The sequence below is a fragment of the Plectropomus leopardus genome, chromosome 11 (genome assembly GCF_026936395.1).
Source record: "Plectropomus leopardus strain MGB_pleo_1.0 chromosome 11, ASM2693639v1, whole genome shotgun sequence".
Classification (NCBI taxonomy): Eukaryota; Metazoa; Chordata; class Actinopteri; order Perciformes; family Serranidae; genus Plectropomus; species Plectropomus leopardus.
The window spans coordinates 2,006,934-2,024,323 of record NC_142186.1 but is presented as its reverse complement, the minus strand read 5'-3'; the positions used below and the strand labels follow the sequence as shown (position 1 = coordinate 2,024,323).

The 17,390-nt window shown below is 38.3% G+C and overlaps 1 protein-coding gene across 1 annotated transcript; it reads right to left on the bottom strand.

Moving 5' to 3' along the window:
• Positions 1-741: 741 nt before the first annotated feature.
• popdc1 (popeye domain cAMP effector 1) lies at positions 742-16,967 on the bottom strand. The gene is made up of 8 exons (XM_042489479.2): positions 16,814-16,967; positions 13,441-13,693; positions 9,765-9,889; positions 7,676-7,863; positions 6,854-6,962; positions 4,939-5,106; positions 3,363-3,504; positions 742-2,562 (listed from the first exon to the last, which is right to left on the bottom strand). The coding sequence occupies exons 2-8, from the start codon at positions 13,667-13,669 to the stop codon at positions 2,447-2,449; spliced, it is 1,077 nt and encodes a 358-aa protein (XP_042345413.2). The 5' UTR covers positions 13,670-13,693; positions 16,814-16,967; the 3' UTR covers positions 742-2,446.
• Positions 16,968-17,390: the final 423 nt, after the last annotated feature.

Genomic DNA, 17,390 nt, shown 5'->3' with positions numbered 1-17,390 from the left:
AGCAATTTGCTCAAGGTTAAAAGGTTTAAACGGCGTCTAAAAGTGCAAATGGGTGACATGGTGAACATCTGGGTTATAAACTAAATATGGACTGCACAGCATGGCCACTGGAGGGCACTGTACTCCTGCAGAAACAAGAACATTACACCTACGACTGAAAGGTCTAATAATGCGGAGAAACTAATTAATCATTCAATTCAAAGAATTAAGCCTTTGGAACCTGAGAGACCCGGTTTTGATTTATTTTAAAAACATGGGAGGAAAGCAATGATCAACATCAGAATTAATTACCCAAAATATAGCAAGAAATTTGTAAAAAGTTCAAGCAAATAACCTGAAAATTCAGGAAAAAAAAGTTAAAAAAAACAAAAACAAAAAAAAAAACAAGCAAATAAGGAAATTACCTGAAAAAGTGCTTAAAACTTATAATATTTCCATAACATAATTTTCAAGCGGTAATTATAATTATAAATATAGTTTTTATCTAGCCTTTTTCCCCAAGCCATTTTTCCCTTGATTTTAAAAAAATAATTTTCTAAATCTACTAATTTCTTGCAGTTTTTGGAACATTTCTTACCAGGTAGCTAATTGCCTTTTCCCCCTATATTTTTAAAAGAAATCAAAGCAATGTGCTCTGGGTTCAAAGGTTTAAACACTTGTAAAAGGTGTTAAGAGGCAGCACAACAACAGTGATGCTGATCCATGTTTCAAAGGGTTAACATACAGTAAAACAACAACGCATTTCACTCAGAATCTTTATTTAACACCCAAAGGGCTCTTTTCTCTGTTTCAGACATTTTAAAAAGAAAACATTGTTAAATAAAATTATATTTCCAAACAAAATCTTCACTAACAAAGAAAACTGTGAAAGTTATCAGTATGATCTGCTGCTCATAAGTGACCAAAGAAAACAATAAATGCAGCTTTAAAATAGCTTGATGATAATATATAAGCCTTGAAAAACACATATACAAAGCAGATATGCACATTTTGCAACATTTTAAAGTGTAAAAATAAACCTGTCAGTGCTCTGTGGAGGACAAATTACATAATGGAGACAGTGTTTCTAAATGACCTCAAACATATAGTCTAGCAGGGGACACAGGTTTCCATGTACCCACATTGCATCTTTTTGACATTTATTTAGGACTCTAATGATGTGTTGTTCACAATGTGCCTATGTGGTTTGTTTGGCGGCAATTTTGAACTGATGTCAGTTTTCATAACATGTGAAGCAGACAACATATAAAGACAGAAGAACCCACTTTTTCATATGATTTTGACACCACGAATCAAGTAGAAATGTCCTCTCCACATTGGTACAACCACTCTTTTTGTTAAAAAACAAGCAAATGTTACATTTTTGGCCCATAACAACACAACTTCCACAATGTTGTTTCCCAGTTGTTTCCTGCAATAGCCAAATGAAACTAGACGAACAAGAAGGAAATCCAGGCATTTCAAAAATGTGGCAAAAAGCATGAAAAAGGAGGAGGATTTACATTAATGTTGTTAAAGCCCTGACGAAGACCGCTAGTGGTCGAAACATGTTGACTTTTTTCTAACGATCTAGCCACTATACTAAAGGCTTTTTAGTGTAATTCCTCCTTGTTTTCTCACATTTTCATACTTTTTGAATGCCTGGATTTCATTCCTGTTTATACTGTTAGTTGCTTTTTTCCATGAGCATCGGACACAAGATTTTGACCTACGTTTGATTGTGGCCTTCAGAGGAACCAGTCATCTCTCTCTTTTGCCAAATGAAACTACTCTATTCTCTAATAACAATTGCAGGGTTATTAAAGATTATTATGGATGAGGTCTATGGCACCAGGATGAGTCAGTTCCATGTTGGTGAGGAAGACCTAAAACCAGACCAGGTGCCTGATGAAGTGGGAATGATGCTGCTGCAATTGATATAGGAGAATTAACTAGTTTCATCTGGCTATTTCAGGAAACAAAGTAACAGAAGTTAAAGGTCTAAAATGTGTAATTTGCTCTGCTTTTGACCAGTAAAGAGTGGTTGTACAATGTCAATGACCCTCCCATTTGATCACTAGTGTCAAAAAACTGCGATTAAGTGCTTTCATTTGTATTTGTTTGTTGTCTGGTTCAGAAGTTATGAAAACTGACGGCTTTTGCCATTTGTGCGGACATCAATTCAAGATGGCAGCCAAATGAACCTCACTGGCCATGAGTTGACTTTAGGAACAAGGAAAATTCTTCACTTGACACCACTAGACTCCTAAAAAAGAAACAGGCTACAAAAAGATGGGGACCTGGGGAGACCTATTTCTCCTGCTACACATTTGTTGCCAACATGTGGGCAGATATCCATATCTGAAGGATAACGGCACCACCATATCTGTGGCTCTGCTGGTTAGCTTTCAGACCTAACAGACCTACATTATGTACATTTGATCTTGTGCATTCTCTACCATGCTGCCTACACTTCATTAGTGGAAGTGCTGGGCATACGGCAAGACTCTTCAAAAACATCATCCTCCATTCCTTCTGCTATGGGCTTCATCTTGGTGGAAGTCTTTGTGCCAGGCGATTTTTCTAAAAAATAAATGGATAAATAAGAATCTTAACTAAATACAATGGTGTAATATGTGTTTTAAAATATTAAAAAAACATTTTCCTGGCTCAGAACTGTGAAGACAAGTGCTCAAGTGTCACAAAAGACACAATTATTACATTTATTGTCAAAATTACGTCCATACACATAAGCCCCTCCCCCCAATCCCCCGCTCCCGAGGCCCACAAAGAATGCAGAATGAGATGAAACCAGAAAAAGCCCCGTGAATATGTTTCCATTATCACGTACAGTTGCTGCATAGAGCTCTTATGCAGAAGAGAAATGGAGCCGCTCCTCACCACTAAAAGCATTTTGAAGAGCAACACTTCACACAGGTGCTTTCAGTCCAAATCCAGGCTGTTACAGACACAAATATTTGGCTTCACAGTGTCTCCTTCAATACAGACGTGATGCTTTTACTGTATGGGAGAATATTAATGTGTGATGTCACTGGGTTCAACAAATATGGGTTGTAGAAGGAAGAAGAGGATAAAAACTATCAAGAGGTCTGTGCCAATGTAAAAACAAATAAATAAATTTAAAAAATCAATCATTTTGAATTTATATTTTCTCACACTGTGATCTTGTCATGATATAAAAACTTCTCAAGACAGCTTTTACAAAAAAGACAGCAAACCCCTGTGCTCAAACTCAAGACACTCACTGATCAAACATGTTTAAAATGCTATGTATATCATTACATACATTCAGGTCTGTTTCCACTGACAACATGTAAACTGGAACAGTTTGAGAACATGTTTCAGGTGATGATGTGACTTACGGAGCGATGAGCCAGTTGATCCTCCTCGTAGGATCTGGTTAAGAACATCATCAGTGTCGCTGGTGCTTGCCATGCTGTTCCTCATCTGCATCATGGACAGTTGAGAGCACAGGCTGGGCTGACGGTCCATCTTCTTCACCGCCTGGGATACATCCAGCACATACAAAATCATCATCATCATCATCACCATCATCATTCCTGTCATCGCCATCATCATCGCCGTCATCATCATCACCACCATCATCATCGCCATCATCATCACAGTCATCATCATCATCATCATCATCATCATTATTTAAAATAAGTGCCTTTGTGCAAAACAGTACACAATACAGGGTGCTTGACAATAAAAAAGAGAAACAACTATATAAATAAACAGTGCAAATACAATATATAATCAACAATACAACAAATAAGAACACAATAAAACAAAGGATAAAAAGACAGGGGAAGAGGGGTAATAAAATATAGAATTATGAAAATGCTAAGCCAAAAAGGTAAGTCTTAAGATTTCTTATAAGGGTGTTTAGTGGTTGGGGCTCCACTGGCAGGCTGTTCCAGAGGACCATAGACACTAAACGCTGCCTCCCCGTAGTTATTAGTCCTCACCCGTGGAACAACTAAGACCTCAGTGTCAGAGGACCTTCGTGGTCTGGATGGAGTTTACATTAAAAGCATGTCTGATAAATATTAGGGGGCTAGTCCATTGAGTGATTTAAACACCAATAAAAGGATCTTAAAATCTATTCTAAAATTAACTGGTAACCAATGAAGGGACTTTAGCACAGGTGAAATGTGGGCTCTCCTTCTGGTCTTGGTTAATACACGTGCTGCTGCATTTTGAATAATCTGTAGTTTATGGTATGCTTTCTGAGGGAGGCCAGAGAGAAGGGCATTGCTGGTGATAAAAACATACATGAGTCTCTCAGTATCTGTCCAATTGAGAAATAATTTAACTTTGGCAATATTTCTAAGGTGGTAAAAAGCAGTTTTAGTTAGGTTATTAATGTGGGATTCAAAATTTAAATCAGGGTCTAGAAACACATGGAGGTTTTTAACTAAGGGCTTGGTATTTTAAGCTAAAGATTTTAAAATTAGAGCAAAGTCTCTCTCTATATGGGTTTTGGCGCCAACAACTAGAATTTCTGTCTTGTCTTTATTTAATTGTAGGAAATTATGTGACATCCAACTGTTGATGTGATCAGTGCATTGAACTAGATAATCAATAGGACTGATGTCATCAGGGGACAATGGGATACATAGTTGTGTATCGTTGGCATAACTATGGAAATTAACACCATGTTGTCTAATGATACTTCCCAGTGGCAGCATGTACAAATTGAACAGTATCATCATCATCATCATCATCATCATCAACATCATCATCGTCATAATCCTCATCATTATCATCATCACCGTCATTGTCATCATCATCTTTATGGTTGTCATCATCATCATCAATACACTAAGGACTGTTCTAGCTGGCATACATCACGCTGTTGTTGATGTGTTAGTACTTCCAGTTTTTGCACCACTAAAGAGCTTTTCATTAATGTGAGAGCAGAAGTGGACGCACCTTGTCACTGAGTGTGGGGTCATTCAGAGAGTACAGTTTGTTGGTGATGTCTTTGCCGATGAGGTACCTGAACACCTCGTTGAGGAAAGCATCTGACTCCAGGAAGTAGGTGAGCCTCTCTCGAGACCAGCACAGGAACTTGCAGTTTTCCTCTGCCATGATGGTAACCTGTCAGTCAAATACAACAGTGGTGTTTCAAGAATTCTTGATTGTGTGATCTATCTATTAAACTGAAATGACAAAGCAGGCAGGTCCTTTTTTTTTTCTTTTTCAACCCAAGGGGCAACCTCTAGGGCTGAAAATGAAGTCAATAATTAAATTACAAAACCTGCAGTTCCTCTAATGGCCACTTGAGGCTGGCTCCAAAACACAGTCAATCACCATAAACCCTCATGTTAAAATGCCTAAATTTAAAGCAGAAATAAACATGTTTACAGCCTCCTACAAAAATGGTTTTGCCCTCAACAGCTAAATGAATGGGAGTGAATTTTTATGTAACTCATCCATTTAAATGTTATTAAGGCTTAAAGTTATGCATAATAAAGAATGTGGCCACTTTGTGTGACGTGTGGGAGGTGTCCACTGATAAGTTCCTACTAAGGCAACAACGTTGGTTAGGTTAACCAAGGCGTAAGCCCAGATTCATAGAGTATAAGTGTAGCTGTTGCTATTTCGGTGTGTTTTCATTTTATGAAAGTTAATTGAAATATTTTGGTAGCCTAAAAAAGTCTTGTTCAAACTTTGCTTGTACTAAAATACAGTGTAGAGAGAAAAATATTCAGTTTTTCCATATAGTGAACTACATTTTGTTTTAAAGGTCCCATGTGTAGAATTTAGAGACATCTATTAGCAGCAATTGATTATAATATTTAAAACTAAATTTTCATCAGTTTATAATAAAATAAAAAAAGATGATGATTAAAAAATGACAAATAAACCTACGTTGTATCTTGTACATTATAATAACCTGAAAATAATAATTGTTGTGTTTTTGTTATCTTAAAATGAGCCATTTATATCTGCATACGGAGCAGGTCCTGTTCCATGGAGTTTACCATGTTATTTCTACAGTAGCCTATAAAGGACAAACCAAACCAAACACTGACTTTGGAGACGGCCCCTTGCATTTTCTTGTAGGCCATAATAGTTCTACAAGCTTGGCACATGGGAGAAGTTCTAGTTCTGTAACCTCACTGCTAAATGCCACTAATCCACACAGCATGTTCCCATCCCAAGTCATCCAACATATTACATTCAAGGTGTCCTTCTGTGTCTGTTTTTTCTGTTCCAGGATGCTGCTACCATGATGTCAACACAAGCACATGGTGGGATGACTATGCACATAGTCATGTTTAGGCAACAACAGCACATGGCAACCAACGCCAGGACGTCAACAAAGACACTTTCTGGCACGGACGGTTTAGGATTAGGATTAGGGGAAGGAAGCACATGGTAAGGTGTTGAAAAAAAACATCGCATTCAGACGGGAAGCGAACACTGAACCTCTGCATGAAAGTCTGGGATTTGTTCAATCCATCCACTGCCCCTCTGGCCTGCCCTATAGGCGCCCTCGCGCTCCTTATGTTGTTACCATCAGAATTTCAACCTGACGTCATCCTGCCACGTTTTATGTGGATACAACTGGTTCAGTCCAGCCACATTCTCAGCTGACACCTTCCAGCAGTGTTTCACCATTTTTGGTGTTGCAATCTTATAGCAAAAGCACATTCAAAGTAGTGATATTTTACATCGTCAAAATGAGAACTGGTCAGTACACAAACCAATGGTTGACGTCAGTGTGTCTGTTATTTTACACACTCTATGGTTTAATCTCAGAGACGTTTAATTCTTGATGCAGTTATGCAGTAAAGAAACGAAAGGTTTGTTTATTTCATTAATGTGATTTCCTTCTTACCTGGAACTTCTCTCCTCGGTGCATTTCAGTGGACCTGAACTCTGGAGAGTCAATGAATGAGTTGGTATAGATGTTGTGGAGGAAATGGCCTCGGTATGACACCTTCATCCTGTCACACAGAAACTTCAAAATCAAAACTCTGATTCATGTTATGAACAAAAATGAAATGTCTTCTGGATGATTTTAAGCCTTAAATCTTTTAGTGCTAAAAAAAAAGTGAAAGCTGCTTATGCTGGTTGGTGAAATCATAGGATGAAGTCTCTTAAAGTCTTAGTTTCTGTGATGACCATCTCGTCTGAGTCCTCAAATACTCACAGAAATACTAGAACAGTCACAAATTCTCTCTCAAAATGATTTAAAAGTTCCAAATTTGCACTCAGATTTCCCAGAATAATAGTCGAGATGATTCAAAAATGTTGAAAATTCTCTCTCAACAATAGTCATATAGTTCAAAATTCACTTTTTAAAAAAATGATTCAAAAGGCAGAAATATACAGTCAAATGATAGACTTTACCAACAAAATTACTAAAAAAAAACCCATATTATCTTAAGAGAAAATGTAAGAGAAATTTTATTGCATGAGGCCCAATGCATGCCATTTTAACTGAACAACCAAACCGTTCTATTACAGTAATAAAAAAGATATAGCATGCACGTAAGAGAAAACTTCCATTCAAAATCCATTCACTTGTGTGGAAGACAGACAGTGTGGTATTTACAGTTCCTGCAGGATAAATCATTATCATTACATAATTATGATAAAGAGACGGTGGACAACACAGATCAACAGCTGCAGTCAGATTCAAACGAACAGCACATACTTTCCTTTGAGCAGAATGCTGAGACGTTCATCCACAGACGTCTTGTCCTCAGCAGCGTAGGCCTGGCCTTTCTTCAGTGTCTGGATGGTGCAGAACTGTCCAGTGAGCCTTTGGAACAGAGCCTCCTGCACATGGAGGGGCTCAAACATCCGCTTGTAGACCGAGCGCAGCTCCCTGTCGATCTTAATCTGTCGGTACAGACACAGACTGAGCTCAGCAGTTGAATGGAAATGTAATAGAATGCACAATATTAACAGAACATCATTCATATCGGCAGATAATGGCTTTGAAATTAAAGACATTTTTGGCAATACTGCAATGGAAATACTTTTTTGTCTTTTCTAGGTCACATGATGCTATGGCTATGTGCTTGTAACTGGCTCCCTCATGATGCAACAGGCGCTACAAGAGCAGTTATTGCATCACAGTTATTGCATCACTTAACTCTTCAAAAGTTTTGAATCCACAATGCCTCTGTGAAATGGAGGACTATCACCTCAGAAATCCCTCATACGTGGCCGCTCCCACGTAGAAGGGGCTCACCTTTCCATTATGGCTCCATAACACGCCTACGTGGCCTTGGAGTGGAAATAATGACGGCTAGCACGGTGGCTGCGGTAGGAATAAAGCTGCTGATGTTTTGAACATCCATCACCATGCTTCTTGGAATATTATCGCCAGAGGAGAAGTCACAGAACATCAGTCAATGGAAACAAAGTCATCTTACAATTGTGCTTCATCGACATTTTGTATATAATCACTTAAGTTTTGTGCAAATCTGTGATGGAAAACAGCCTATTGACTAAGTGAAAGTGTGGCCAAACTGGCTTACCACAACAAACCACAGAGAAGCTCAGATTACAACACACAGAGGGAGCATGACCTAATTCTCTGGACGCCATCACTCCACTATATCTTTACATACAAATGTTGGTTTGCTGCTCTGAACGTTATCTTTATAAGTTCATTATTCAAATGGTGAGAACGATTACTCACAGGTACACTAATATTCCACTATTATTCCAAATATGACAGGGGTTGTGTAAACAGCATATTCTGCTTAGGTGTTTCAATTTAGCATTTAGCAAATGTGGCATTTTCTGATTGAGAGGGGTGGAATATGCTGGTATCATTTGGGTTTTTGGAGCATTTTTGGACATGTATACAACCCATTCAGAATATGTATCTCAATTAGGGTATTTTATGACAGTTTGTGACACACAGCCTTGTCATATCTGTTTACAGTCAGCACTATGCCGCTGTACACAAACCAACGGTTTGAAGGCTGTGGTGATGCATGCCCAAAAGAAAAAAACATATTTTTGGTCAGAAGATGAAACTACTTTTGGACATTATGAAAGACCTAGATATCAACTGGTTTTGGATATGAGCAGATATCACAGCTCTGACTTTTCCAAGAACATGTTTAAAAGAATGAACGAGGGAGGCTGTGTTCGTATGGTCCAACAAGTCTGCCATCGCTGTAAAACTCTGAATAAATCCTGGCAAAAGCTTCAGCTGTTCCATTTTTCCATGTGTTGACATGATAAATGATGAGTATGCATGGCTGCATGTAAACATAAATATTAGTGAATAGCCATCTAAACAGCTGAGCAGGAATAGTCTTTCGGAACGACGGCAACAAGCGGAATCTTTTATGTGTGTGAATGTAAATGTAGTCGCTGTGTGCACACAGGTCAGCTGGAGCACCTCTCTACCAGGAGTGGCAATGTCTGCTGGCTCTGACCTGATTACAGACTCTCCTACAGTCATGCTGCTGAACTGAGTGGTTGAACTGAAGTGACAGAGGAGGGCAGGCCTCCTGCGTCATTATGAAAGTCCTGGTCTGATTCTATCAGTTTGCTGGCCCTCACCTACACATGGATCGTATCTGCATGTCGTTAGCATAAAGCAGAGCAGACCGCGGAGGATATGCTGCTTCCTGTCACAGACACTGAGACTCAACACAAATGAACACAGTGTTCCGCCAACACCCGGAGCCCGTATTTCACTTTAGTGAAACCCTCAAAGAGCCTAAATGTAAAGCGACTGTCAGACTGTGAATGAGGCTCGCTGGTAGAGGACTCACCGGCCTGCGCTTGTACAGCAGGAAGGATAAGTGCATGAAGTTGACCACCAGAAACACCACGTTCCAAACCATCACATCAAGGTTGCACCTGTACAGAGTCGCCCATATGATGAAGAGACCACACCCTGTCAGGAGGACACACACAGCAACGTGAAATTAGGTTAAGATATGTCTAGACATCCAGTGTTAACACTGAAAAATCTACATTCACAGTTGAATACTTCGGTCTAGTTTCATATCCATTCACAAAGATAACATCCTGTATAGCTATTGTTATATTTTCAAGAAGTTCATGTATTGTACTGTGCGTTATTACTGTTGGTTTGTTCTAATGAACTAAAAACATAATTAACCAAATAATAATCATAAAGATCGAATCCAGTGTGGCACACTGAACAGCAAAGACACAGACTAAAGTCAAATTTAAACAATAAAAAAGCATTTACACAAAAATGATGACATGTATAAAACACTACAATGTATAACTACACTCATTTCCAAAGTGGTTAATCAAGACTAAATATTAATCTCCTACATAAGAGATCTTATACATAGGAGATGATATCTTGTACGAAAGATATAATATATCGTATGTGGGAGATAATATTGTACATCAGAAATAACATCTCATATGTAGGACAGAACTTCTCATACCCAGGAGATCTCATACATAGGAGATAATATCTTGTACAAGATAATGTCTCCTACATAGAGGAGATAAACTTCAGGCTAATATTGTCTGTAAAGCAAGCAAACAAAAAGAAATCCATCTTGCCTGTAACGGTTTCTGTATAATTTTTTTTTAAAAATTTAAAAAGCGAAAAATGTTAATATGATTGTGATTTTTCAAATAATATGTGTAAATTACTGAGGAGTTATCAAGTAGTGGTATATTTCACAAAAAAAGAGTAGATCCTAAATGGCAACATAACAAAATAAGACCAATGCACTGACAAGAAAACAAATCCAAATTTGAGACCGTATCTTTCGGCCTGACCCGGCGGGGTGGATTTGAGTCCGTTCAGACCTGCCACACTGCCTCTGCTTCCTCTCTCTTTCTTTCTTTTCTATTACTGCTCTCTGACATTCATATTGAAGTCGTAATTGCTGATCAGTGACTCTAGGATCCTCATTTATCTTATCCTTTTTACTGCTCACCACCTTGGTTCTGTTGAACTGCACTACACTAATCCTGTTGCCTCTCAGGAGCATTCCTGCTCCCTTGTTTCCTAGTTTTCCTGGATCCTGGCCGTAACCTTGGCTGTGCCTGACCGTGGTGATAGCTGTGCTGATGCTGTGACCCTGCCTTTGGTTGTGCTCGTGCTGTGGCTGCACTGATACTATACCCCTGCTCGCCCTGATCGTGATCTGGTCCTGGTTGCGCCAATGCCGTTATCATGCCTTTGGACACCTCCCTATCAACATGTGCATGAGACTTTTATCATCACCCTCAACATCATCATAGAGTGCAATTAATAATTTCACACCTACCGTTATTGTAATATGACATGCGTCTGTTTCTATTATTGCTGTGCCTCTCTCCCCCTCTCTCTTTCTCTTTCCTTTTTTGTCATGAATGTATTTCATTTGTTATTTACGACATCTATTGCTCGTTTGTCCGTCCTGGAAGAGGGATCCCTCATCATCCTCTACCGCTCTTCCTGAGGTTTCTTCCTTTTTTTTCCCTGTTACAGGGGTTCTTTTTCGGGAGTTTTTCCTTGGGTGATGTGAGGGTCTAAGGGCAGAGGGATGTCATACACTGTAAAGCCCTCTGAGGCAAACCACGCTTTGTGATAATGGGGTCTATAAATAAAATTGACTTGACATGACTATGCAAAAGGGATACATTCAAAAGTTTCTGTTGTCATCAAACCAATGAAACGACAACACTAAATGTGGTTTGCAAAAAACTCTCATACAATGTATTCTTTGGTTTTAGAGCCTAATACATTGTTAACGCTTTGAAACCTGAGCAAATTGACTTGATTTCTTTCAAAAGTGTGGGAAGAGATTACAAATTACAAGTGACAGGAAAGCTATCTGGAAGTGAGCAAAAAAGAAAAGAAAAAAAGGTTTAAAAAAGTTAACGAGCAAAACAAAATAATAGAAAATAAATATATAGACAAAACAGTTAATAATCATTACATAATAATAATTGTGGATATAGTTTGTGTGACTTTTTTTGCTATTTATGTTATTATTATTACTAATAGTTTTATCTATTACTTAAATATTCAGGCCATTTTTTTTGCTATTGGTGGGACATTTCTTGTCAAATCACTCATTGCCTTTTTAGCCGCAAACCAATTTGCTTAAGTTTTAACAGTTTAAATGTTTGTAAAAAGTCATTTGAATGCAGCTGATATCAATCCAGGTGCTAAAGGGTTAAATATAATTTTCAAAATGCTGTTTCAAAGCCATCTCCACACTGCTGAAATGGAATGAAAGGCTGTTGGGGAAAACAGTGATTTTGTTATTATATTATTGGCTTCAAAGTTGTAAAAATTAAACAGAAAAAAACTAAAAAGCACTAAAATTACTTAATTCAGATTCAGCGTCTACCTTTTCTTTATCAATTTACTAATAAGGTGAACAAATTTATTTCGTTGTTTATTTTATCTACTGTAGCTCAGTTGGTTTAGTCTTCTTCTTCCTCTGTTTCTGTTTCACTGTAAAACCCTGTGAGACTGGCCTCTTCCAAGGGGCAGTATAAATAAATTTACTGTCAAAAGATCCCATAAATCCAGCTGCTTCCTGCCTCCACTCTGCTTCCAAGCACAAGATAAACATGTTGGAAGTTTTCCACTCTCTCCTTACTTTATCTGCCATTGTCAGAGACTTTTAGGGCCTTAGCTCTGAGGAGAGACTTCTTATTGCAGAACAACTCTTAGAAAACATAAATCTTCCAAATGTTAACTAAACTCAACCAAATCCTCCACCAGCTTAACAATACTTCACTGCACAGGGCACTTCTAATCAGAGTTAAGATCTGTTAACCCTTTGAAACCTGAAAAAAATGGCTGGATTTCTTCCAAAAGCAAGAAGGCAATGATTAATGAAAGAAGAAATTACAAAAAAAGCAAGAAATTAGTTAAAAAAAAAAAAAACTTTTATACCCCCCCCCGACTTTTTTTCTCTAGCTATTTTCCCCTATTTTTTTAGTTTTTTAATTGGACAAAAACAACAAAAAGCTAAAAATACAGAAATAATTTGTGTTACATAACTCCTAACATTCCTTTTAATAATGTTGGAAAATAATGAGAACAACTTAATTTATGAATAATCAACATAAAAAACTGTGAGAAATTGTTTATGTTAAATTGTTTGTTATAAATTGTTAAGTAAACACTTTAATACCTGAGATTGTAGAATAAGAGCTTATTCCACTAACTCAATATAGTGCGTTTGCTGCACATTATTTCATTAGAAGTCTAAAAAAGATTGATGCAAACTATTTTATTTTTTTTTAAGCCATAAAATGTTGTTTTTAGAGTGTGTCAAGTTGCTTATTGCCTTTTTTCCTTGTTTTAAAAGAGACTACAGAAATTTGCTTTGGCTTCTATGAAAGTAGCAAAAGAAAAGTGATGTGGCTCCAGGTTTCAAAGGGTTAAAGCTGTGATTATATTTAGTGTTATCAGCAGAGGAATGGTGTCAGCAGGAGGCGCTGTGGACAGACCTGTCATCAGGAGGAGGCGCAGCAGGATCATGTGCAGGCTCAGGGTGGTGGGGATGACCAGCCCCAACAGCAGGGACAGGCTGCCCAGGTGGAAGAGGAGGTGGTGGGCCTGCTCCCACTCCTGGCAGGAGGTGGCATTGAGCTCCATGGCCGGGATGCCTGGAGTGGCCGAGGGGAAGGTGGGCAGCGTGGTGAAGAGGGCAGTGGGCAGCTCTGGGGCGGAAGACATCCTGCAGCAGGGTCACCTTGAAAACTAGGACGAGGTTAGACACAAACCTGTGAGAGGAGGAGGATGAATGGCTCCGGGCGAACAGGAGACATGATGATTAAAGTGTTTTCTGCTCAGTTTCAGTTTGTTCTATTTGGCAACGCTAACTTAGACTCAATGTATTCAATTAGATCGTTCAGAATTAGATAATCATAAAACACAAGTGGTAAATGGACTGTACTTGTATAGTGTTTTTCTAGTCTTTTTGACCATTCAAAGCACTTTTAGAGGACTTGTCACATTCACCCATTCACACACCGAGGCTACACGCGCACTCACATTCCGATGACGTGGCACTGGGAGTTAATTGGAGTTCAGTATCTTGCCCAAAGATACTTCAACATATTGCCTGAAGGTGCTGGGGACTGAACTGCTAACCTTCTGATTAGAGCACAACCCACACTACCTCTGAGCCACAGCCATCATTCAAGCATGAGGACACATAGATATTTAAATAGATGAAGGGCTTTTTCTATTTTGCAACATTTCAATTATCTTTTAAATAGTTTATCCAATTTAGAAGAGCATTAAATATGGGAGAGGGATTAAGAAAATGACATTTGTGAATTAAATATTTTACCAAGAGAATCAAAGTATTATTTCCATTTTTTTTTGCTCTCCATTTGAAGACAAAAAGTGATTAAAAAAATAAAATTAAGGACATACATGATAGCAGCCATGTAGATGCAGCAACCTGTAACTCCTCAAATCCTTGCTACTTTTTTTGCTACATTTTTCTATTTTTTTCACACCATGGTCCCTTCTACTGAAGCACGACTTTTCTACGATAGAGAAGCACCTATTAACATAAGGGAAAGTTGTGTGGGATTTGAACTGAATGCAGCAGACCATGAGAGGATCCCCACCAACGACATACGCCAAGAGGCCAATCAGACCAGAAGGGAGAAACGAAACTGAAAGTGCCGGATGAAGATAGGAAGGAGAGGCGGCATCAGGGTGAGGCTGACCCGACTTGGACAGAGAGCTGTTCCTCTACCAAGCCTTCTTCTGGATATTGTCCGGCCGCAGGAGAATCAAGTGGATGAGATGTGATTGAGGCTCACTCAGCAACGGGAATCAGATACTGCTCTGCTCACATCTTCACAGAGACATGGTTAATCTCTAACATCCCGGATCAAGCTGTGGCAATGGATCGGGATGGACCTTCTTCAGAGCTGACAAGACACAAGTCACTGATGCAGTTCCAAAAAATGCACTGCAGGAATCGTATGATGCCACCAGCAGCAACATGCCTGAACAACCAGAAGGAATCTTCATAGTAGCTGCTGATTTTAATCAACTCATCCTTTCGCTACGAAGATGTAGCGAAACGAGGACAAATTCTAATTTCAGTTTTTAAACTATGTTTAAAAATGACTAATAAATCTACCTTGTGTACACTGTACTTTGATTTCCTGTTAAGTGCTGAGATCTCTTGTGCACATAGTGAAGATCTTACTGCACATGTGCGAAGGGAGGTCTTATTGCACGTGCGCTAACTGCAGCCCGGCGATCTTAAGCTGTTAACAGTACACATGTTAGCAACACACGTTTGCCTATTTACACACTCATTCATTCATTCATTGGAGTTATGTTTGCGGCCACCTGATCAATGTCCAATATTCACACATCGGTATGATCTTAACAAAAAAAATACTGGCTCTCTGTTTAGTGGTAAATTGGTCCACAGTGTTGTTCATCTAATCACTCACTTTTGCTGCATTCGTGCAATGTAAGCAGAACAGAGAGAACAGGAAATCCTCCCATCATGTTAGTGAAAAATTCTTAGATATAATTGTAGTCACACCCAATATATGGCCTTAATTGCCATTTTTTATTGTGCAACATACTTGCAGAGCTTTTGCTTTTTGCAGCTTTGTTTTAATCATCTGACTGAAGTTAATATGGCTTATATTTACATGTATCTGCCAGCAGTGATCTGCAGTCACAGGCCTGCTGATGTCTCTATAGTTGCAGTAAATCGGGAGACAATGTAGCTGTCTGACAGTTTCAATATCTGTGGCTTGTGTGAGGTCGAAGTGATGGTTTTTAGCCTAAATGCAATTGAAACTAGGTCACCTTTTTACCCTCAGAGCATTGTTTTGTTTTTGTTTTTGTTTTTTTTTAATAAGTAAGTGCCCCTGGCTGGCAGCTTTTTCTTCATTGTCATATAAACTAGTTTCATATAAACTATATTAACAAGTGCAGCTTTAAGGAATCTCCTTGTTCAATACTGTTGCTGGACTTGTTAAAAAATCCACACACAAAAAAAGAAAAGAACGAGGACTATAAATGTAGATAAAATAACATTTGCATCTAAAAGACACTGATAGATTTGCCCCCCTTTTCCTCAAGTACACCAGTGTTTGTTTGTTGAGTGCATCTCAGTTTTTAATGGAAAATCATTATTACTCTGGTCATGAACTTAACTGTATTTATTCAATAAGTTGATTTCTACTTTTCAATTGTACTAATATTTTTTAAATATTTTGTTGTGTTTTCTTTTTAATTTTGTCTTATATTTTTTTTATATTTTATTGCTTTTTTTAAAAAATTCCTATATTTTTATATTTTGTTGCCCTTTATTTATTTAATTTTTTGTATTTTTAGATTTTGTTGCTTTTTCTTCTTTTTTAATTTTTCTTTTCTTTTGTTTTTTTTTTTTTGTTACATTTTGTTGCTTTTTATTTTATTTTCTAATGCAATTTCAATCTAATATTCTGCAGTTCTGGTGTGTTACATTTTTGAAAATGTCAAAATGTCATGTTCCATCCTGTGATAAAGTCATTACAGACTTACACAAGAAATCTCCTTTCAGTATTTGGCTTTATGTGTTCTCCTCAAAGACTACACATTTCAGTAGGCTAGCGTACACGTGCTCACAGATTCATATTCTCGATTTGTTGACAATGAAATATACATTCTGTCCCCTGTGGCAGCTCTCAGCTGCTGTGTGTCTCTATGTCAGGCTGATGTGCTGCAGCTCTGGGAGCTCTCGTGTAAAAATAGCTGTGGGGAAACATGCAGGCAGCCCAGGAATCTCTCTCACACACAACTTTCTAACTGACCGTCAAAGTACGAGAGGAAAAAGAGTCGTTTACTCACCGATACAGCAGCAGCAGCAGCAGCAGCCGGTGGCAGCCTGCAGTGAAGAAGGAGGACTGCTTTCTGTGAAAGACCTGAGACTGAGCTGGCGCCTGCAGGCTGGGACCTCAGATGGGGGCTGGACCCTGAGACGGGCTGCACAGTGTGCGTCGCACATTCCACACAGCTGACAGGGACAGACTAAAATGGGCAAGAAGGGGAGAGCAGAGCGCCTGCAGGAGCCGAGAGCTCCGACAGGAGGAGACAGAGAACAGATGAATAAATGCAGACTGGCTGCTTCCCTTTCAATCGGCTCCGCCAAGCCTTTGAAACAAGCACAAACTGGCTTGATTGCCTTTAAAAAAGCAAAAGAAAAAAAAAAACATAGGAAAAAGGCAGTGAGCAATTTGAGAGGAATATATATATATATATATATATATATATATATATATATATATATAATAAATAATTAGTAAATAATAAGTAAACAAATAAATACGTAAATAATTAAATAAAAGACAAAGAGGTTGACCAACAAATGAGGAAATGAATATTAAAAAATAATATTGATTCTGAAACAAAACATTTAAATATGTAA

Excerpts from the sequence above, each read along its gene's own strand:
- popdc1 (XM_042489479.2), bottom strand. The coding sequence starts at position 13,669 with ATGTCTTCCGCCCCAGAGCTGCCCACTGCCCTCTTCACCACGCTGCCC. Across the intron at positions 7,864-9,764 it reads TGCTGTACAAGCGCAGGCCG|ATTAAGATCGACAGGGAGCT; the intron begins GTGAGTCCTCTA and ends CTGTACCGACAG. Across the intron at positions 5,107-6,853 it reads ACCGAGGAGAGAAGTTCCAG|GTTACCATCATGGCAGAGGA; the intron begins GTAAGAAGGAAA and ends TTTGACTGACAG.